We start from the raw sequence: 23,655 nt of genomic DNA, 5'->3' as shown, positions 1-23,655 counted from the left end.
TGATGTTTGTTGTGTGCCCTGCCCTATAGATTGAAGGTGGCTGAACTGGAGGCCAGGGAGGAAACCCTGTGATGGTTTCAGCAAGAGAACATGGAGACTGACTAGGGCAGTGGTGCTAAGTCAGGGTTTCTCAGTGTGTGTGGAGAGATAGCCCTTCTTGACCATGGGGCCAGTGCATCAGGGTAGCTCTTTTCTTCCAAGGAGCCTGATTTACTTTCTCTTTTCAACCCATTGCTTGTAGGAAAAGTCCAAGCTGGAGAGTGAGCTAGCCAACTTTGGGCCTCGCATTAACGATATCAAGAGGATTATCCAGAGCCGAGAGAGGGAAATGAAAGACTTGAAGGAGAAGATGAACCAGGTTGGTAGGGGTGAGCCATGCCAACATGTGCAACAGGGCAGGACTATAGGGTTGGAAGCAGGACTCTGACTAAGAGAGCCTCTGTGCTCCCTGGCTTCTCCCTTCAGGTAGAGGACGAGGTGTTTGAAGAGTTCTGTCGTGAGATTGGTGTGCGCAACATCCGGGAGTTTGAGGAAGAAAAGGTGAAACGGCAGAATGAAATCGCCAAGAAGCGGTAGGTTTAAGTCTTGGTAGAAGAGACTGGGATGTCATCGATCCTCCATCCTGACATTCTTGGAAAGTCAAATGCCATCGTAAGGCAGGGACCAACTCTTAGAGCTATGGGAGTTTATTATAGTTGGGCCTTAAAGAGCAAGGATATCAGGGAGGCAGTAGGGCATAATAGAGTGGTTAAACTTGATTTACCTGGATTAAAATCCCAGCTCCACAACTCATCATCTTGGGCAGTGACTTGACTTCTGCAAACCACAATGTGTGTAAAATGGTATAATGATACCTATCTCATGTCATTGTTGGGAGGATCAGATGAGCTAGCTAATCTTTGTAAACTATTTAGCATAATACTTAGCGCCTACTGAGTGCAATAAGTGTTAGCTTTTATTGGCATTATCCTGATGGGTGATTTGAGGGGGTAGGGAGGTAGGGGTGGGGTTGGAGGAATAAAGTTCTATCTAGGTTTGAAGAATAGCCAGAACAAAATAAGCTGCTCCTTTCTGTCTTGCTTTAGGTCAATAAACTTTTCTTAAGTACCTACCTTGTGCCAGGTTATCCTGTGCTATGCACCAGAGGGTTATAAGGGAGACCGGTGGTAAGACAGAGATGAACACAACAGTCTCTGCAGAAAGAGGTCACCCCTTGGATGCTGGGCTTCAGTCAGCAGTTAATCTAACCGTTGGCCCATGCAATAAATATTCATTGCTCTTACTCCAAGCCAGGCTCAAGGGATATAGGATTGAATCAGTGGCTGTTTTTTTCCTCAGGAAACTTAAAAGGTAGAACAATGATTTAAGAACAGTATGATCCATGGTGTAATCGAGGTAGATACAAAATACAGAATACATTTTCAAGGAACTGCAAATCATTAAGAGGAAAAATAGGCCGGGCGCTGTGGCTCACGCCTGTAATCCTAGCTCTTTGGGAGGCCGAGGCGGGTGGATCGTTGGAGCTCAGAAGTTCAAGACCAGCCTGAGCAAGAGCCGAGACCCCGTCTCTACTAAAAATAAAAAAAAAAAAAAAAACGTTAATTGGCCAACTGAAAATGGAAAAAAAAAAAAAATAAAGGAATAAAAAAAAAAAAAAAAAAAAAAAGAGGAAAAATAAAAACAATGACAACAAACCCAACAGAAAAATGGGCAAAGTATATAGATGACCTTTCATGGAAAGAGATGCTTGAATGGCTAACAACTGTAGGAATTGATATTTAATCTCTGAATCAGAAGAATGCAAATTAAAAGCAATCCAGGGTGAGGCACTGTGGCTCAAGCCTATAATCTTAGCACTTTGGGAGGCCAAGGAGTTCAAGATCAGGCTGAGCAACAGAGCAAGACCCCATCTCTACAAAAGATGGAAAAATCAGATGGGCAGTACATGCCTGTGGTCCGGCTACTCGGGACGCTGAGGGAGAGGAGACCGCTTGAACCTAGGATTTTGGGGTTGTGAGGTATGATGATGGCACTGCACTGTAGCCTAGGCAACAGAGTGAAAGTGAGACCCTGTCTCAAAGAAACAAAAAAAAGAAAAACCCAATCTAGCAATACTTAGTGAAAATAAGTCTATATATATATCCTATGTTGTATATAGGTATATATATGCCCTATGGGTATAGATCCCAGGGTCTTTCCACAGGGTCATAAGGAGACACATTCAGGGTTGTTCATCTTGGCATAATTTGTGGTAGTGAGGTGTTGGTGGCAATATAGATGACTATCACTGGGGGAAGTGTAAGTTAAATGAATATACAGACTATGGAATACTGTGTAGCAATTCAAAACAAGAACTGGGTTTACAGGCTAAATAATTTATAATTTATCAATAAAATATTAACTTGGTATTGAATGAAAGAATGAAATTTATAACAACATACATTTGTATACATTTTAAAACGATGGCTTTACAAGGATATGTGTTTTTAAGGATATGTGTATGTCACAGTAGGGAAGGTAGTGAGAGTGGAAATTGGGGATTGAAACAAAGGGGACAAGGGAGGGAGGAGTCTTGCACAGGCAGTTATGCTAAGTGTGTTATGAACTATGGGATATGATTAATTCAACTTTCCACCTGAAGTCCAAAAAGGGAGGAACCCAACAAAGTATAATAGAAACTAAGAACCTGCTCAGAAAATCAGGAAAGGTTTTACAAAACAAGGAGTGATGAACTGGAGACCTGAAGAACCAGTAGGATTTAGCCGCTGGGCAACTACATAAGAAGGGAGTTGCAGGCATTGAGAGCAGCATGCTTGGAGGTGTGAGAGTGCATGCCTTGTTCTAGACACTAAGTAGTTTTGAATATCTAGAGCATAAAAACAGGGTCAGTAGGAAGGTGGGGGTTGTAGAGAGGGCAACGGGCCACATCACAGAGGCCTTTATGAGTCATACTCAGGAGATTGGACATAAAATTGTGTAGCTTAAAATTATAGAGTTAATTACATTCCATTTGGATTATAGTGACTAATAGGTTTAAACTGCTAGCATGACATCTGGCAGCATCTGTCATATCATATTGGGGGTTGGGGGCAGTTGGAAGTTAGCCCTGCCTGGTCTGCTAGTGTCTACGTGTGCTTTGAGTTTCTAAAGAGATGGGGAGGAAGACAATAGCAGAAATCTATTATTTTCTGCATGTTTTTGTACCATCCAAGCTCTGCCCTTTAAGAGGTTCTAGAATCTTGGGGCAGAGATTGGGAACCCTTGGGCAAAGATGAGCTGAATACAGTCAATATACTTGGTAATGATGATGGTAACTGAAATTTATTGAGTAGTTACTGTCTGCCAGGTCTGATTCTAAAGACTTCATACATATTAACTCATTTAAAAAATCCCCTGATAACTCAGAGGTAAGTACTATTATTATTTCTATTTTGCAGATGAGGAAACTGAGGCCTAGAGAGTATAGCTAACTAGCCTAAGATCATACTACTAGTGAGTTGCAGAGTTACCAATCCTCTTAACCCACTGTTACATTGCGATGATGATGTGCAGGAAAGACCCTGAGTTTTGGTGTTAAACCTGGGTTCCAGTCTCATGTGTGCCATTTACTAGCTGTGTGGCCTTGGGCCAGATCTTTTACCTCTTGGCCTAATTTTCCACATTTGTAAAATTAAGATAATAATGGATACTTAGGTAGTTGATTAGAGGATTAGAGATAATGTATGTAAAGTACATAGAAGCTTAATAAGTAAGAATTACCATAGCTGGTGGATTCTAGGAACTTGGGAGGCCATTAGAGTCTCTAGTGTTTAAAGGGGGGATAATTAGGGTTTGGCCCAATCTCCCCTGTCTTGTGCCATGTCCACAGGGCCAGGCTGAGGAACTGTATCCTCTAACTTCAGGAGACAGTTTTGATATGCTTATGGGTGGAGAAGCTTAGTGGTGACTGAATTAAATTCAGCAGTAGCTGGTTCCCTGAGCCCTGGGCCTGGTTCCCCTTTCTTCCACAGTTTGGAGTTTGAGAATCAGAAGACTCGCCTGGGCATCCAGTTGGATTTTGAAAAGAACCAACTGAAGGAGGACCAGGATAAAGTACACATGTGGGAGCAGACAGTGAAAAAGGACGAAAATGAGATAGAAAAGCTCAAGAAGGTAAGACAGGAGAGAATTAAAAAACTAAAAACTGGGAGGAAAATTAGAGGAAATATGACAGACAGAAGGATAATGTCCATAATTTATTAATCTCATCAAAATAAAACACCAAGACCTAAATAGGGGTAAAAATGGATAAGTGGCACAAACAGTTCAAGAAGAGGTTCAAATAGGCCATAAACACATACAAATAATTTAGCTTTTCCAGAAATTAAAGAAATGCAAATTAAAGCAACAGTCAGAGATAATTTGCTTCCTATCACATTACCCCCAAATTAAAAAAGGATAATACTCAATGTCAGCCATGGTGCAGGAGACCAGTATTCTTATGCAGTATGGCACAATCTATCAAGAAGCTTCACAATGCATTTATACCCTCAGTAGTACCAGAGGAGATGATCCAAAATGTTGGCAAAGCTTTGTGCAAACAGGTTGATGTTAATTACAAGTATTATTTATAGTTCCAAATTGGAAACTACCCAGTGCCCCTTGGAAAGTAGGAATTTAGCAAATCATGCCACATCCACAGAAATATTTATATAGTTTAGTGGTCTTCAAACTTAAGTAATACACAGACTGCTTTAAAAGGAAAAGTGGTCCCTAAGATCGCCAGTGTTGGCTTAAATCCTTAATGTTACTTAAATATATACAAATATACATACTTAACCAAAATCCAAGACAAACTTACAAATTAAACTAACAAAATGAGTAAAATTTAGATTAACCGTGTAAATTCAGTACAACAGATGACGTTTTGCTGAAACCTAGTCGCTTCACAGTGTGACTACGCTACTGATTTCTCTAGCTCAGTGCTTTTGAGTTTAGCATGCCTGGGCCACAGTGTATTGTGTGATGACTCAATTTTCACACACCCATTCTCTTTATTTATTTATTTTTTTGAGACAGAGTCTCACTTTGTTGCCCAGGCTAGAGTGAGTGCCATGGCGTCAGCCTAGCTCACAGCAACCTCAAACTCCTGGGCTTAAGCAATCCTACTGCCTCAGCCTCCCGAGTAGCTGGGACTACAGGCATGCGCCACCATGCCTGGCTAATTTTTTCCTATATATTTTTAGTTGGCCAATTAATTTCTTTCTATTTATAGTAGAGACAGGGTCTCGCTCTTGCTCAGGCTGGTTTCGAACTCCTGACGTTGAGCAATCCGTCCACTTCGGCCTCCCAAAGTGCTAGGATTACAGGCGTGAGCCACCACGCCCGGCCCACCTATTCTCTTTAAATTACTATGAAACCTTTGTTCCTTTATAGCATTCCCTTCTGAGGTGATTTGGTTTTCTCTTGGCTTGAAAATATCATTTGACTTTTATGTCTGCCTGTTTGTTGCTCGTTTTTGTGTTTTTCTTCATTAACCCTTGATGATCAAGGTAGTTCTCTTTGGTGTCACTGGAATCTTAAATGCATTGTAAATTGAGCAATTAAAATCCCAGGGCAAGACTAGGTAGATATCTAGATGATCCAGGATAATATATTTATTTGACTTTTTGACTTTATTTTGAAATAATTTTCATCTTTGTGGAAAGCTGCAAGAATAGTACAAAAACTCTCATCTACCCATCACCAAGTTTCATCAGTTATCAATATGTTGCCACATTCCCTTTCGCATCTCTCTGTATAATATGCTTATTATTTTTTATGAGCCTTTTGAGAGTAAGTTGCAGATATGTCCCCTTTATGTGACTTTTTAAGGTCAAAATGAAAACAAAATTCTCTGTTAAAAAATCAGAATATTAAGATAAAGCATTAGGAAAATAAAAAAAATTTTAAAAATCAGAACATTATAAGTAAAGCTACACTTCCCTTTGGACTCTCAGTCCTACTCCCCTTCCACTTCCCAGAGGTAATCCCACGTGAGTATGTATTCTTCCAGACCTTTTAGGGATTTACTTAAATACTTGCACATTCATATATGTGTATTCATAGAAAGTACACAGTATTGTTTATGTGGGTTTTTAAAAAATCAAATGTCATATTGCACATGACAAAAGTTTTTTTTTTTGTTTTTTTTTTTTGAGACAGAGTCTCGCATTGTTGTCCAGGCTAGAGTGAGTGCCGTGGCGTCAGCCTAGCTCACAGCAACCTCAAACTCCTGGGCTCCAGTGATCCTTCTGCCTCAGCCTCCCGAGTAGCTGGGACTACAGGCATGCGCCACTATGCCCGGCTAATTTTTTTTATATATATATCAGTTGGCCAATTAATTTCTTTCTATTTATAGTAGAGACGGGGTCTCGCTCTTGCTCAGGCTGGTTACGAACTCCTGACCTTGAGCAATCCGCCCGCCTCGGCCTCCCAAGAGCTAGGATTACAGGCGTGAGCCACAGCGCCCGGCCTTTTTTTTTTTTTTTTTTTTTTTTTTAATTATTTTTTTTTATTTTGGCATATTATGGGGGTACAGATTTTAAGGTTTCAATAAATGCCCATTTCCCCCCCATGACAAAAGTTTTGATGTGGGAAAATTATTTAAATATTAAGTGAGAATAAGAGTTTTAATTAACAATCTAGTCTCAACCATGTAAAGCTGTCTGTAAATAATGCTGAGAGGAAATACATTAGAATGTTAATTGGTTACTTCTGGCTGGTGGGATTATGAGTGATCCCAATTCCTCCCCCCCTTTATACTTCCTCTATACTTTTAACTTTTCTATAGTAGGTAACTTATATAACAGGGGTATGTGGGAGAGGGCAACCAAATAATTGAGAAAAAGATAAAAGGAGGCTGAGAGCTGATGAGGGTGAGAAAGCAGAGCTCATTAAGTGGCTCCAGCAAAATGCCTGGGAGGCAGGGTGGAGGCAGGAGGAGAAGATCCCAAGGTGAGATGGGGAAAGCCTTCACCTCTTGTCCTGTTCCCCCTGCTGGGACCAGGAGGAACAAAGACACATGAAGATCATAGATGAGACCATGGCCCAGCTACAAGACCTGAAGAATCAGCACTTGGCCAAGAAGTCAGAAGTGAATGACAAGAATCACGAGATGGAGGAGATTCGTAAGAAACTAGGGGGTGCCAACAAGTGAGTGGGTTCGGGCCTGGGGTGGGAGAAAGTAGGTAGAGTGGGCAGACTTCCAGATTTGGGTCTCACCTAGCTCCTTGGACTTTTTTTAGGGAAATGACCCATTTACAGAAGGAGGTGACAGCCATTGAGACCAAGCTCGAACAGAAGCGCAGTGACCGCCACAACTTGCTGCAGGCCTGCAAGATGCAAGACATCAAGTTGCCACTGTCAAAAGGCACCATGGATGATATTAGCCAGGAGGAAGTGAGTATTATGGCTGGTGGTGGGAGTGGGCTGTGAACAACAATAACCAGGGATGGGAAGTAAAAGTGGCCAGTAAGGACAGTGAGAGAGAGCATGGTGGGCAGACAGTGGAGGGATTCAGGAGAGATGAGGCAGGGTGAGGTGGTTAAGGCAGGTGAGGTGAAAGTAATAATAGCCTCGGTGTGAGAGGGATGTTGAATTAAGAGAGCTGCATCCCCCATGGATGGTGAGAGTGTTGAGCCAGGAGAGGATGAAGGAATTCATTAACCTTGGGAATTTGAGCTATGTTAGCTCCAGCAGGTGATGGATATTGGTAGGAGTAAGAATTGAGGGACATTAGCCAAGAACAAAGGAAGATAGGAAGTTAGGGGACCTGAGGATGATAGCTTAGCTACAGTGAGGGAGGTTGGCCAGGAGAGGGTTGGGTAAGGGACATCAGCAATGCAGAGGTGAGGAAGTTTAGTTTTAAGAAAGGAAGGGACACTTACAAATAGAGGAGCCAAGGCATTTTATCCATTAGAAGTGAAGATTGGTAACAAGGATGGGGGGTGTTAACTGAGAGGAAGTTAGCATATATCTTGTCTTAGATCTGGTCATGTGTCGCAGTCCACGTGTCTTCTGTCCCCTCTCCCCCTTCCCAAATGGCATTTTAGTTTAATTCAATAAATTATAATATTTTGAGCACCAGAAATGTTCCAGGCATCATGGTAACATGTGGCATAATAACCCCTAATCCTAACACAGCCCTGCAGGGCAGGTGTTATGCCTACGTTACAGGCGAAGAAACTCAGGATCTGAGAACATGACTTGCCCAGGATCACACTGTTAGTAAGTGGGTAGAGCCCAATTTTAAACTCAGGTCATTCTGCTTACAAAATCTCTGTTCCTTTTGCCACGGTGCTTTCTAGCAAGATGCTATCTCAAAGATTGAAGGCTGCAAAGGAGTCCTCAGCCTTTCTCTAGAGGAGTACTCTCACGGCCAGTCTGCTACATTTGACTCTCCCTCTCACCATTGCAGGGTAGCTCCCAGGGGGAGGAATCAGTGAGTGGTTCCCAGAGAATTTCCAGTATCTATGCACGAGAGGCCCTCATTGAGATTGACTACGGTGACCTGTGTGAAGATCTTAAGGTGAGGATCAACCATGGGTGTGGGCCATCTTCCCAGCTGTCCAGAGCAAGGGTCAGCCCATCTGGAGGCTCTGTGGAGACCATGGCTGGAAAGGGGAGAGCTGGCAAGGGAAGAAGGATTGAGTTGTGAGCCAGGGTTTTCCCCTCATACATACACACAGATATATGCACATCTTCCACCCTGCATCCCCAGTTGCTGCTGTCTCTGCCTGCTGTCAGTCTTCCCCTTCCATGTGTATACATGGCTAAGCCCGGATACACACACACACACACACACACACACACACACACACACACACACAGAACAGGCTCCTGTACAGTGAACAGATTGGCCTCAAGTCTTTCTTAGGGCTCTTTCCTCATTTGGCATTCTCTCCTGGGTAGCACTTCACTCCCCTGGCTTTAGCTGCTGTCTCTGTGCTAGGTTAAGTTACAGAAATTTTTAAATATATATGGAAGTAAAGAGAATGATAATAATGAACCTGAGGCACCCATCACCCAGCTTCAATAGTTAGCAACATATGGTCAATCTTGTTTTTTCTCCCTGCTCCTCCCAGCATTGGGCTGTTTTAAAGCAAATTCCAGACATTATTCCATCCATAATTACCTTAGAATGTATCTCTAGAATATGAAGACTCTTTTAAAAAAACATAACCACAAAAAATTTAATAATAACTGTACACTATCACCTAATATTCAGTAAATCTTTAGATTTTCATGAAAGTCTCATATATTTTAATTTAATTTTTATATTTTGCAGTTTTTTTTTTTTTTTTTTTTTTTTGAGACAGAGTCTCACTTTGTTGCCCAGGCTAGAGTGAGTGCCGTGGCGTCAGCCTAGCTCACAGCAACCTCAAACTCCTGGGCTCAAGCAATCCTCCTGCCTCAGCCTCCCGAGTAGCTGGGACTACAGGCATGCGCCACCATGCCCGGCTAATTTTTTATATATATATCAGTTGGCCAATTAATTTCTTTCTATTTATAGTAGAGACGGGGTCTCGCTCTTGCTCAGGCTGGTTTTGAACTCCTGACCTTGAGCAATCCGCCTGCCTCGGCCTCCCAAGAGCTAGGATTACAGGCGTGAGCCACAGCGCCCGGCCTTATTTTGCAGTTTTTATGTTTAAATCAATATTCGAGTAAGGTCCATGTTGTTGTTTTTTTGTTTTTTTTGAGACAGAGTCTCACTTTTGTTGCCCAAGCTAGAGTGAGTGCCGTGGCGTCAAGCCTAGCTCACAGCAACCTCAAACTCCTGGGCTCAGGCGATCCTCCTGCCTCAGCCTCCCGAGTAGTTGGGACTACAGGCATGTGCCACCATGCCCGGCTCATTTTTTCTATATATATTAGTTGGCCAATTGATTTTTTTCTACTTATAGTAGAGACGGATCTCGCTCTTGCTCAGGCTGGTTTCAAACTCCTAACCTCGAGTAATCTGCCCGCCTCGGCCTCCCAGAGTGCTAGGATTACAGGCGTGAGCCACCACGCCTAGCCGAGGTCCATGTTAAAATTGGTCTCTGCTAGTCTATGACAGTTTCCTATTCCTTTTATTTATTTATTTTTCTTATTTATTTATGGAAGAAACTGGGTCATTGGTACTATAGAATTTTCTACATTCCAGATCTGGATTTGACTGATTATGTCTTCATTATGTTACTTAATGTGTTCTTCCATCTCCTGTATTTCCTATAAGCTAATAAGTAAACCTAGAGTTTGATTGGATTCGGGTTCTTTTTTTTATATCAGGTAGTACTGTGTACTTGTGAACTTCCTTTTGTATCATATCAGTAGACACCTGATGTCACTTCTTTCTCTTTCTCTCTCTCTCATATGTTAAAATTGATCATTGTTCAGCATTACGTATGAAGTATTCTTGCCAAAAACTGAAACGTGTATCTGATCAAGCTTACATTAAAGCATAGGGATTCAGTTAGCCAAATCCAGACTAGGAAACTCTAAAGGACAAAAGACCCGATTTCTTCCACAAGTAAATGAGGAGAAAAAATAAAGAGGGAGGGGGAAGTGTTATCACAAAAGACAAATCAACCAAATGAAATGTGTGGACTTAACTTGAATCCATTGCAAAGGAAAGAGAGGGAGAGGGACCTTATAGAGTAAATGAGACTTAAGAGACATATCAGTCAGCTGCAATGTGTGTACCTACTTTGAAAAATCTGTGTAAAAAATAAATTTATAAAACAGGGCAATTTGAACACTGACCAGGTGTTTTATGATGTTAGGGAATTGCTTTTAATGTTTTTAGGTATGATAATGATATTACGGTTTTATTTTTTTAAGTCCTTATCTTTTATAGGAGCGGTTCTTTTTTTTTTTTTTTTTGTGAGACAGAGTCTCACTCTGTTGTCCAGGGTAGAGTGCTGTGGCGTCAGCCTGGCTCATAGCAACCCCAAACTCCTGGGCTCAAGCGATCCTCCTGCCTCAGCCTCCCAAGTAGCTGGGACTACAGGCATGCACCACCGTGCCCAGCTAATTTTTCCCTATATATTTTTAGTTGGCCAATTAATTTCTTTCTATTTTTAGTAGAGACAGGGTCTCACTCTTGCTCAGGCTGGTCTCGAACTCCTAACCTTGAGCGATCCTCCCACTTTGGCCTCCCAGAGTGCTAGGATTACAGGTGTGAGCCACTGTGCCCAGCCCCTTTAGTTTCTTTTAATATGGAGTGGGTCCTTCACCTTTTACTGGTTACATTGGTCTTTTGAAGAGTCCATGTAAGTTGTCTTGGAAAATGTCCCACATTATGACTATGTTGGGTACTTTATAGTATTGTTTAACCTGTTCTTCCAACCCCTATATCTTCTATAAATTGGAAATTTGGTCTAGTCTCGAGGCTGAATGGATTTGAGTTTAAGTATTTTTTGGCAAGAACCACTTTGTTAGTGAACTTTATGTGATATCCTACCAGGACTAGCCCACTATTGTGATGCTGAGTTTCATCCCTTAGTTAAGGTGTTAGGTGCTAGGTCCCTCAATGGTAAATGTACACTTTTACCTTTGTCATTAATTAGTAAGCAATCTTTAGGGCAATGATTGGCATCTTATGAATATCTTGTTCCCCAATAATTTTTTGCCCAGTGGTTCTCACATTTTGATACAATTTTGTTTTTTAATTATATAACACCTTCATGTGGTTCTAAAACCAAAAGTTTAAAACAAGGTGCATGGAGAAAACTCTAGCTTCCATTCCTGTTCTCTTCACCTCTCTTTCTCAATAGCTATCCCTTTTAATTAGTTTTTGGATCATCCTTTTTTTGTTGTTGTACATTTGAAATACAAGTGTGTTTGTATGCAAACATTTATATTCCCTCCATCTTCTCTTAGATAATGGATAGCATACTATTGTGTATCTTTTATATTTTATTTAAAAGTCTACCTGGAAACCATTCCACAGCAGTATATAGAGATTTCCAGAAGGGCCTTCTGAAATGTAAATATGTTTATGTCCTTCTTCTTGAAATCATTCAGTGGTACCTCACCTCCCTTGGGCTAAAGTCTAAACCTTATAAGGTGCTTCATGGTCTGACTTCTGCTTGTCTATTTGGCCTCTTCTCTTCCTGTGCCCTGTGCATACACACACACAATGGGTGGGGGAGATTTCGAAGTTTATTAAAGTTGATTACTCTTTTGAATTGCTTCCAATTCAATGAATTAACCATCAACAACTCCCTCCCCCTACCCCCGGCTTTTGCCTGTGATGATGCTGGTTGCACAGAAGATTGTTCCTTCTCTCTGTCCTCACTCATTTATCCTATAGGCCTTAATTTAAACATGTTCCTAGAGGCCTTCCCTACCTCAGAGTCTGAGTTAGGTACCCTTCTTGTGTGCTGATTCAACATTGCTTACACATTCATCCTACAGTATTCTGATTATTTACTTACATGCATTCCTCTGTTAGACTCCTGAGTTCTGTGAGCACAGGAACCATGGCTCACAGGACATGACAGCCCCAGTGCCTGGCACTTGGTAGGCATTCAGTAAATATTTATTGACTGACAGTGGCAGAAAGGCACAAGCCCAGACATGCATTGTAATATCCATAAGACCTAAAGCCAGAGGCCGGGCGCGGTGGCTCACGCCTGTAATCCTAGCACTCTGGGAGGCCGAGGCGGGCGGATTGCTCAAGGTCAGGAGTTCAAAACCAGCCTGAGCGAGACCCCGTCTCTACCATAAAAAAATAGAAAGAAATTAATTGGCCAACTAATATATATAATATAAAAATCAGCCGGGCATGGTGGCTCATGCCTGTAGTCCCAGCTACTCGGGAGGCTGAGGCAGGAGGATTGCTTGAGCCCAGGAGTTTGAGGTTGCTGTGAGCTAGGCTGACGCCATGGCACTCACTCTAGCCTAGGCAAGAAAGCGAGACTCTGTCTCAAAAAAAAAAAAAAAAAAAAAAAAAAAAAAAAGACCTAAAGCCAAATTTGAGTGGAATTTGCTCAGAAGTGGTGATCTAAGCAGAAAATGTGAGTTGCCTTATTTATTATGGAGCTGTAAGTGTAGTCCAGAGCAGCCTGTATGGGTAGCCTCTAGGTCATCCTGGGATGGTGCTGGCTTATGGCCTGGGCTGAGAGCCAGAGAGGGCCACCACCAGCTGCTTTTCCTGAGAGATGAGATGTTGGCAGGGCCTGAGGGAAGGGCTAGAGATGAGAAAGTGGCATCAGCCTATAATTTCCAGGGATGGTGGGAATGATTACTGGTGGAAGGAGCCAAGTTGGGAAAAAACCTACCTTCTGCATGGGCGCAGGGGCTAGGCCCTTGTTGATGTTGCTGGGCCTGGGGCTTACAGGATGCCCAGGCTGAGGAGGAGATCAAGCAAGAGATGAACACACTGCAGCAGAAGCTGAATGAGCAGCAGAGTGTGCTTCAGCGTATTGCTGCCCCCAACATGAAGGCCATGGAAAAGCTGGAAAGTGTCCGAGACAAATTCCAGGAGACCTCAGATGGTAAGATTTGCCCTTCTACTTGGGCCTAAGAGGAGGACGAGAGGCTGGACGTAGGCCACAGACCTGCTATACATGACAACAGCTCCTGTTTTTACATGCTTTCTTACCCTAAACAGTGGGAGTTATTAAATACTATACCTATTTTATAGAGAGGAAAACTGCTGACGTTCTGAGAGGATAAATTACCTGTTTTTTGTCTGGGGTCACACAGCTGGTTGCTATTAGAGCCCAGGGAGGAATCCATGTTTATGTGGCTTCATGCCCATACTTTCTTACTCTACACTGTATCCAGTTGCCAGCCCACTGGATACAGGTCCTTGTGGGACCCTCTTTAGGCATTCCTTTCTCTGTGGAATGTCTCTACTCTGTATTGTCATTTTCAGGTTATTCTTGTCAGAGGGTGGTCCTAAGAAATCACTTGTCTTTCTTTCTGGCAGAGTTTGAGGCAGCCCGAAAGCGAGCAAAGAAGGCCAAGCAGGCATTTGAACAGATCAAGAAGGAGCGCTTTGACCGCTTCAATGCTTGTTTTGAATCTGTGGCTACCAACATTGATGAGATCTATAAGGCCCTGTCCCGTAACAGCAGTGCACAGGTAGGCTGGAGCCCCTTACCCAACCACCATACCCTTCCATGCTCAGTTGCCCTTCCCTCTAGGCTTCCTGTCCCCATCACCATTTAGACTCAAATTGAGATCCTGACTCATCTGCCTTCCCCCAGGCATTCCTGGGCCCTGAGAACCCTGAGGAGCCCTACTTGGATGGCATCAACTACAATTGTGTGGCTCCTGGGAAACGCTTCCGGCCTATGGACAACTTGTCAGGGGGGGAAAAGACAGTGGCAGCTCTGGCCCTACTCTTTGCCATCCACAGGTAAGGCTGCTGCCCCAGGGCAGTTAGCAGAAAGACTGAACTGAGGCCACCAGAGGCTCTGGGGCCCAAGGATATGCAGAGATCTGCGGAGGCAAAGATATCCTTGTGGAATCTGGATTGTGTCCCTGTTTCACTGCCTACTACAGTGTATTGGTCCTTGGTTTTCCTGGACCTGTCTTCCCTATCCACCCTCATCCACTCAGCATGTCCTCACTGGCCCCTGCATGTATTCTGTCCTGCTTCCAGGCCTTTGCCCACGTGGTTGCTGGCTAAGTCCTTCCCATGCAAATCTAGCTTGACTGTCACCTTCTACCCCTTCACGCCTCGTTTTCCTCTCTTTCCTCTAGGAAGCCCCCCTTAACCACTGTGGCATACCCTGACCTCCTCCTCCTGAATGCTAGTAGTATTTAAATCTGACTCCCACAACTTAGTGCTTGATTGTACAGCATCATTCTGTGAGCATTTCTTGTGTCCTGCTCTGTATCAGACCCAGCATTGTAGAGGGACTAGGGACACAGATGTATCAGACCTGGTCTTTGGCCTGGAGGAGCTCAGTCTAGTGGAAACCAGACATGTGGACAGTGTTCTAAGTGTTATAACTGGGTGAGCGTGAGTGCTATGGATACACAGAGGAGGTACACTTAACCCAGTCTGGGAGGAGTTGTGGGTAGGCCAGGGATGACTTCTTAAGATTTAAGGGCAAGTAACACTTGAGCAGGACATATTAAGGATGACTAGAAGTTTGCCAGGGAGACTGGCAGGCATTCTAGACCGGGGGCGCAGCATGTGCAGGGCCAAGGAGGCATGACAGAGCATGGTATGTGTTGTAGTGGGGTGGACCTCTAGGCACCTTGGTCAGTATGACTAGAGCCTAGAACAGCTTTATCTCCCCAGCCAGCCTGGGAGCTCCTGAGAAGACCATGTCTTCTTGTGGTTCTACAGGATCCTGGAACACAGGGTTGTGTGCAGAGGGGAGGGCTTGGTTGGTATATTGGCTTTTAAGGGCTCAGGCAACATTAAGACATGAGTTTTTTAGTCTTTGAAGAAATGGAGGGGAAAGCTGGCTGTTTGATGGGCCCTGGGGCTATCCCACCCCACCTTGCCGCCCCCTCCCCCACCTCAGTGTCAGCTCACCTACTGGTTCCCTTCCAGCTACAAGCCAGCCCCCTTCTTCGTCCTGGATGAGATCGATGCTGCCTTGGATAACACCAACATTGGCAAGGTGGGTGCAAGGAAAGTGGGACCTAGGAGGGAGATCCCCAGGTTGGGACTGGGTTTCAGGGAGCAACTCCTGAGTGCGCCCTAGCCATTCCTGCTGCCTGCTCTCTGTGCCTGGGAGACTGGGCCCAGGGTCATCTACACCATGGTAGTCAGTAGTCTCCTTCCTCTCAGCCTTTCCCTCCTCCAGCCCCTACCCAACCCCCTCTGCCTCTGGTTGTGACTAGAATATCAAGGGAGTGATAGGGCTTCAGCCCTGCTAAGTGCGTGGTGGCCTCTTCCATAGGTGGCAAATTACATCAAGGAGCAGTCAACTTGCAACTTCCAGGCCATCGTCATCTCTCTCAAGGAGGAGTTCTACACCAAAGCTGAGAGCCTTATTGGAGTCTATCCTGAGGTAGGGCAGGCCTGGCTCAGGAGCCAGCCCCACTCCCTGCCTGACTTCCCAGGGCAGGAAGGGAAGGCTGCAGTGGAGGGGAAAGGGGGTGGGGGAGCATAGGGAATCAGGTCCTGAACAGCCATCTGGGCTTGTTGAAGCCCTGCTGTGGAGGCTTAGCCAGCCTAGCCAAGCAGGGCCATTGCATTTGGGGACAGGTGGAAAGGCCAGGCAAAGGCAGCCAGACAGTGGAGAAAGGAAGAGAGTGCAGAAATAGTCAGGGAGAGAAGGCACATGGGACTGAGCACATCCTCTCACACCCATTGTCTGGGCTTTGGGCGGGTATGTAGGGGAGGAGGGTTTAAGGCCCCTGGTCCTGGGGTACTAGGCCCCTCTTAATTCTCTCCTTACAATTTTATTTTTCTTTTTCCTCCCTCCTTCAGCAAGGGGACTGTGTGATCAGCAAAGTCTTGACCTTCGACCTCACCAAGTACCCAGATGCCAACCCCAACCCCAATGAGCAGTAGCAGTAGTTCTGCCCCCCTAGCCCTGTCTGGATCTCTAAACTGCCCTTCTTCCAGTCTCTGGATATTTGGCTCCCAACCTTCCCCTACCTCCTGGCCCTTTTTGGTGTAGTCATGGGATTTAAGCACTGCTATCAAGCGCGAAGAGGAACAGAGGTGGTATTAGGCTTGGAGCAAAAATTTCTGAGCGACAGGGAGCATCCTGGCCTCTGGACGGAGGTGCTGAACCGAACAGGGCCATCTGTCCATTCCCCAACCCCCACTGGACCTCCCCCTCATCACCCATAATCATGGGTCCCTTGCCAACTGTGTGTGTGGCTATGTATGCGTGTATATGTGTGTTGGCACGTGTGCATGTGGGTGTGTTTGCAAAATAATGAAAAGATATTGGAGACCTGTTTTAGAAGGAGCCTAGGCTGAATTTGATTCCAAAAGAGCTTAGGATGACAGCACCCCAGAGCTGGGCAAAGGTACTGTGGATATCATAGGAGTCTTAGGCAGTTACCTGAAACTGCTTTCATTTACTCATTCATGTGTTCATCAAACACATACGGAACACCCTCTGTTTGTCAGACTGTGTGCTTGGAATACAGAGTTAAATCAGACATGATTTCTAATCAGACATGATCTCTACTCTCCTTATAAGGAGATGTAATGAGTTCATGAATTACTGTAGTTAGCTGAATGTTGTATGTACTTTGAATTTGAGAAGAGGACGATTACCTCCAGGCTTCCTGGAGAAGGTCACATTTGAGCTGGACCTTGACAAATTGGTAGGATTTGGTCAGGCACTAGGAACAGAGCATTGGCTCTAGGGACAGTTATGGGTTCTAGTCCCACTTTTTATCACATACTAGTTGTTTGACCTTGGGAAAGTCATTTGACCTTTCTGTGCCTCAGTTTCCTCATCTGTAAAATGGGGCTAAAAATATTACCTACCTCATAGGATTTAATGATGTCAAGCTCCTCACTGGATGCCTTATCCCTTTTTGGAGCCCACTAGGTGTCGACCCTTCAGAATATAAACCTGGCCCATTGAGGGCTTCTGATCCCAGCTATTAGGGACAGAAGGAGGCTCCAAATCTGGGAGGTGCTGAATGCCCTGGTTACTGGGAAAGTTCCAGGGCACTGATAGGGTGTACCTGATAAGTGGAGGGAGGGCCTGAGGAAAACTATAGCTTCAACCATGTATGATAACCAGGTGCCTGAGCCCCAACCTGGGTTATGAGGAAATAGGGGAGAGGTAGCCTGGACTACATCCCAGCCTAACAGGTGAGGTTCCTTTTGGGAACTAACCTCGTGAGCTGTTAAGGACCATGCAGAGGCAGCAAAGCCTGATGTGATGAGTTCAGCTTTCATTCATTCATGTAGTACCATTAGTCTTTTTTCTTATCCTAATCTGTATATTGTTTTTGTGCTTTTAAAAAGTTAAATCATTTCTAATTACTCAAGTAATGCATGAATCCATCCTCCTTTTGGGAAATTAGATTGTTAGATAAGGTAGCCTCATTTGACTACCAACTACTCCCCCTCCTGATCCTTCCCCTCTTAATGGTGGTTATGTTTGTTGTACTTCCATCTAGACTTTGTTTTAATACTTTTACATACATTTATGAATTCATTGAAAAAATTGTGTTTAATGCAAATGGTATGTTGAATTGTTCTGCAATTTTCTTTCTTTGCTTAACAATGTTTTTGAGATTTATGCATGTTGCTAAATATTGATCAGTCCATCCTCTGTAAATTGTATGGATTGCCATCATATGACTACCACATTTTACATATTTCCCTTGTGATGGACATTAAGACTGTTTTCAGTTTTTTGCTATTATAAAATACTACACAGGAGCATCCCTATGCCTGTGTGAAAGTGTGTGTGTGTGTGAAAGTTTACCTAGGGTTCATTCCTAGAAGTGGAGTTGCAATCATAGGATATTTATGTATTTGTTTTTAATAGATACTTCCAAGATGCCCTCCTGTACTATTTACTCAGTATTTTTCTTGAAGTTATCTGAGGTCTAACATTGTTATCTACATCAGTTTCATCCTAAGTAGTGATATTTGTGAAATCATAGGTTTGATGTGCTAATTATGTGTTTTTCTAATACATATTAAAAGGCATAACTATCAAAATAAATTTGTCTGTGTTCAACCAAGGAAGTCACATACCATCAGTGGTACATGTGCCATAATTTGGCAAATGCTGGCATATATGGAAGAGCACAATTTGGGGGTCACACTTGGTTCTAATTCTAGCTGTAGAAACTTGGGCAAGTTACTTCACCTCTGAGCCTCTGTTTCCTCATCTATTAAAGGAGATGATGGGCCGGGCGCGGTGGCTCACACCTGTAATCCTAGCTCTCTGGGAGGCCGAGGCGGGCGGATTGCTCAAGGTCAGGAATTCAAAACCAGCCTGAGCAAGAGCGAGACCCTATCTTTACTATAAATAGAAAGAAATTAATTGGCCAACTAATATATATAGAAAAATTTAGCCGGGCATGGTGGCGCATGCCTGTAGTCCCAGCTACTTGGGAGGCTGAGGCAGTAGGATTGCTTGATCCCAGGAGTTTGAGGTTGCTGTGAGCTAGGTTGACGCCACGGCACTCACTCTAGCCTGGGCAACAAAGTGAGACTCTGTCTCAAAAAAAAAAAAAGAGATCATGAACACCTACCTTGCAGCTGTGAAGAGAAGATTAAATGAAATAAATCTGAAGCAGTTTGGCTAGTATGCAGATCATCATAGCCCTTTAAAAAGGGAGCTATTGCTGTTCTCCCCACTTTACAGATGAGGAAACTGAGGCCAGGAAAGGGTAGATGACCTATGTACAAGATAACAGGCTGGGTTTGAACCCAGGTCCCCTGAGTCATCCTAGTGCTTTCTCTACTACTATAACGGTGGTTATCAACCATGGCTGTACATCAGAATCACTAGGCCGGGTGCGATGGCTCACGCCTGTAATCCTAGCACTCTGGGAGGCCGAGTTGGGTGGATCACTCAAGGTCAGGAGTTCGAGGCCAGCCTGAGCAAGAGGGAGACCCCCGTCTACTAAAAAAATAGAAATTAATTGGCCAACTAAAAATATACAGAAAAAATTAGCCAGGCATGGTGGCACGTTCCTGTAGTCCCAGCTACTCAGGAGTCTGAGACAGGATTGTTTAAGCCCAGGAGTTTGAGGTTGCTGTGAGCTAGGCTGACGCCACAGCACTCTAGCCTGGGCAAGAGAGTGAGACTCTGTCTCCAAAAAAAAAAAAAAATCAAATAGTACAGAAGGGCTTAAAATGAGAAGCAGCAATTTCCTGCTGCACCTCCACATCAAAAGGATGTGAAGCTCTTTAAAAATAAATTGTTCTGGGCCCACCTCTGGAAATCAATTCACTAGGTGTGGACAATAACCTGGATAACTAACCCCTACCACACAGGATGGAAAAGATTACATGAGATGCCCTGGCACACAGGAGCACAAGTTCTACAAAGGAGCTTCGAGGACTTAAGTCCTGAGGATCCAGGAGATGAGATGACTTGGCCCAGATTCCGGTGGTTTAATAGCAGAGCCTAGACTTCCACTCGAATCTACTTGCTCCTTGCTCTTTCCTGTTATGCCCCACCATCTCCTGTCATTGCAGAGCAACACATGTCAGTGAACGCTGTGTTCAGGAGGCTAGACACCATGGAGTGTTTCTGAGAGGAAGCTGGATCTGAGTAGAATCCCTAGGGCTTGTTGGAAGAACTAGTACTAGTTTAACTCCCTTGTACTCTGGACCCAGTAACCTTGGTCTAGGGCAGGGGTCTTCAAAGTTTTTAAATAGGGGGCCAGTTCACTGTCCCTCAGACCGTTGGAGAGTGCGCACTGTGGGCCTGGGATGAGTCGGCTGCTAAGCAGGTCAGGCAGCAGCGGCGAAAACACCCAGAGGGCTGGATAAATGTGCTATGTGGCCCGCAGGCCTTATGTTGAGGATGCCTGGTCTAGGGAGTTGAAGAGTACTCCACAATGGTATCTACCTTTAATTGAGCACTTCACCCTGGAAATCACTGCACCAGAAACACAAAGCTGAATCAAATTTTTATCCTGCCTTTAAGGAGCTCACTGTTTGTTGGGAAGGTAATTTGCTTTATAGTAATAAACAGCCATTAACCATATGGTGTGATCATCGCTCTGACAGGCACACAAGAGGGGGCATCTAGGTTAGGTAAAAATTCAGGGAAGGTATCCTCTAGTCTAAGAGTAACACCTGAACTGAGTCTTGAGGGACTGGTAGGAATTAGCTAGTTGTGGAAGTAGAAGGGATTTCCAGGTAGTGGAAACAGTATGCACAAAGACCTGAAGGAAAGAAACAGCAAAGCAATTCATAAATACTGAAGCATAAAGATTCCTGGAGTAGGGGAAGAGCAGCAAGAAAAGCTAGAGAGGTAGTCAGGAACCAGATCAGAAGAGGGTTGTAAATGCCTGGCTACAGAATTCAGACATATCTTGTGGGACAGTGTGGTTCCCAAACTGGCTGTATACCAGAAGCACAGAGGGCATTCTGGGCCCCAAACTCTAAAAACTCGGTAAGTCTGGGGTGGGGCCTTGGAATCTTGAATGATTATGAAGGTCACCATATGCCTACAGTACAGCCAGATTTGAGAACTATGGCTTGAAGGCAGTAGGGGAATCATGAAACTTAAGCAGGGGGACTCCAGATCAGATGTGAATCTAACCTGTGTCTGGCCAGCCAGCCAGTGTGGAAATGAATTTAGATGTTTATGCCATATGTGCCTATGCCTGTAGTTTCCCTGTTATTCAATTTCTCATACTATTGTATCTGCTTACTTTGTGTCTGAATAAACTGTAAGCACCACAAGGATGGGCCTGGGGATATCTTGCTTACCAGTATATCCCCTGCCAAAAGCAGGGTGCCTGAAACAAAACAGGCACCCACTAAAGTTTTCGAATGAATGAAAGCATGAGTGAATGCATTTGCAAGGGACAGAATGGACACAAGAGATTAGTTAGGAGATTACTGAAAAGACCAGGAGGCCTACACTAGAGCAAGGGCCAGTAGGAATGGATTGCAGGTGTTAAGATGTGAGCTGTTAAGAAAAGGTGATAAACTGGACTTGGTGACTGATTATTGGATGCGGAGGCTGACTGAGCGGATAGAGTGAGTACCCACCATGAATGGATAGGATTCCTACCCTATCCCAGTCTTCTCTCTCCTCATCCATCTCTGAATGAGAATCTCCTTCCAGCCTCCTCAGCAACTGGAATTTCTCCCTCAAGTTAGTTAAACATTCTGTGTGTTGTGTGGTCTCTCACTCCCCCCCAGCCATTGATTCATTCATCCTATTCAATAAATCCTGGCTGAGCACCTCCTATGTACAGTGAGGCTTCTCTAAGCTAGGACTCTGACTCTTTCTTTCCTACCTCAAGAGATGTTTTGGAGGGCTTTCCCAGTTATTGTTATTATACAATAACAGTGAGGTGCCCAAAATGTCACACCTGTTTGGGAACTTTGAGACTTTGCCCAACCCCTTCCTGAGGCCCTCAGAGGGGAATTAACTTCCCAAGGTCCCACTATTAGGAAGTGTTCAAGCCAGAACTGGAACCTAAGTTCCCTTTCCATATCATCTCAAGAACCTTGATCTTGATCTGTCTCATTACAGATCAGGACAGGCAGACGTGGTTAGGGAGGTCAGTGTACTGGACAGGCAAAACAAGATGCTTGCAAACCCTCAGCAAACCTGTCATGCCCACAGTCTCTTCTAAAGGGTTTCTTTAGGATAAGTTGCCATGCTCTGTACCATGTGACCTCACGAATCTTGGCCACAAATGGCTAGATTGGGTTAGTATCTGACTCGAGTGCAGCTGATCTCTAGGCTGGCCACCAGCCTGTTACGTGGACTGATGTAAGGACTCTACCTCATAGGGGTGGCAAATAAATATCAAGTGGCAAATGCATGAAACAGACCTTTCAAAGAGGCTGAATGTGAGGCATTCAGAAGAAGTGAACAATTAATTAGAATTCAATGAGGCAGAAGTGGTGGTAGATGAGAGTGGCCAGAAATTAAAACAGCAAAAGCAAAGTGAAAGCTGTAGAAACCATAAGTGAGCAGATGTCAGGAGACATTTGTATCATGAGATCATGGGGCCACAAAGTAACAGAAGCCATGAAGCAGCAAGGCAACAATGGGCCAAAAGGATGCAGAAGCCATGAAGCAATAGGAGCCATGAGGAACAGAAACCATGAGACAAAACTGACAGATCCAGGAAGCAGCAGGAGACTGGAATATACAAGATCCATGAGGCAACACAAGTGGTGAGACTGCAAGAGACACAAGCCGGAACCATGCGGCAGCAAGGCAACAGGAATTGAAGAGGCAACAGGAGTTAAAACGCAGAGAAGTTGTGAATTAATAATAGGAACTGAAGCCCCAGAGCCATGAAGCTGCAGGAGCCAGGAGGCTTGGAAGCTGTGAGGCAGCAAAAGCTATGGGCTAGCAATGAGGGGCGCAGAAAGAAGTTAGTAGCAGTAGGAGGAGTATAAATACAGCCAGAAAGTAGTTGAGTCACCATTTTGGGAAGCACCAGAGAAGGGAGCAACAGATGCCTGCAGCTGAGGGGGTGACAAGATAAACCGGGCTCTAGAGCTACTTTGGATCATGAACCATTTTCAAGTTTCTGTTCTGTGAGGCTGCCTGTGTAGCTGTTCTCATCTTATTTCCCTGTGAATGCTTTAATAAATCCCCATCACTAACCTGAGTGTGTCTTTGTTTCTTGCAATCTAAAAGTGGTTAACACTGTGGTGTGCTGTTTAGATAGATGGAGGAGCAGGGCAGAAGGTCTTCCTGATTGGTTTGAAGCAAGACACAGCAGTGGGAATTCACTCATTCTTTCTCTCATGCCCTTACTGACATAGGCACTTTTCATTCATTTACTTATTGGCTTGCATTTCTCACTCATTCATCATTCATTCTCTTATTTATGCACTAACTCATAACTTCACTCACTTATTTATTCATGCATTTGCTCATTTGTTCTTTTTTTTTTGAGACAGTTTCACTCTGTTGCCTGAGCTAGAGTGCTGTGGCATCAGCGTAGCTCACAGCAACCTCAAACTCCTGGGCTCAAGCGATCCTTCTGCCTCAGCCTCCCCAGTAGCTGGGACTACAGGCATGCGCCACCATGCCT

General features: G+C 44.2%; 1 protein-coding gene across 1 annotated transcript in view; it reads left to right on the top strand.

The window, feature by feature from the left end:
• Window positions 1–23,219, top strand: part of SMC1A (structural maintenance of chromosomes 1A) — a 46,739-nt gene extending 23,520 nt beyond the window's left edge. The window contains exons 14-25 of the mRNA XM_012746627.3: window positions 242–358; window positions 466–572; window positions 4,011–4,152; window positions 7,028–7,173; window positions 7,266–7,419; window positions 8,438–8,548; window positions 13,343–13,499; window positions 13,937–14,091; window positions 14,217–14,368; window positions 15,521–15,590; window positions 15,873–15,983; window positions 16,406–23,219. Of these exons, the coding sequence (XP_012602081.1) occupies window positions 242–358; window positions 466–572; window positions 4,011–4,152; window positions 7,028–7,173; window positions 7,266–7,419; window positions 8,438–8,548; window positions 13,343–13,499; window positions 13,937–14,091; window positions 14,217–14,368; window positions 15,521–15,590; window positions 15,873–15,983; window positions 16,406–16,489 (1,506 nt within the window). The 3' untranslated portion in view covers window positions 16,490–23,219. The remainder of the gene's footprint in view (window positions 1–241; window positions 359–465; window positions 573–4,010; window positions 4,153–7,027; window positions 7,174–7,265; window positions 7,420–8,437; window positions 8,549–13,342; window positions 13,500–13,936; window positions 14,092–14,216; window positions 14,369–15,520; window positions 15,591–15,872; window positions 15,984–16,405) is intronic.
• Window positions 23,220–23,655: the final 436 nt, after the last annotated feature.

Source organism: Microcebus murinus, unplaced genomic scaffold, assembly GCF_040939455.1.
Source record: "Microcebus murinus isolate Inina unplaced genomic scaffold, M.murinus_Inina_mat1.0 scaf008_hap2_Mmur4.0, whole genome shotgun sequence".
Taxonomy (NCBI): Eukaryota; Metazoa; Chordata; class Mammalia; order Primates; family Cheirogaleidae; genus Microcebus; species Microcebus murinus.
The sequence above is the reverse complement of the archived record's forward strand: the minus strand, read 5'-3'. Positions and strand labels throughout refer to the sequence as shown.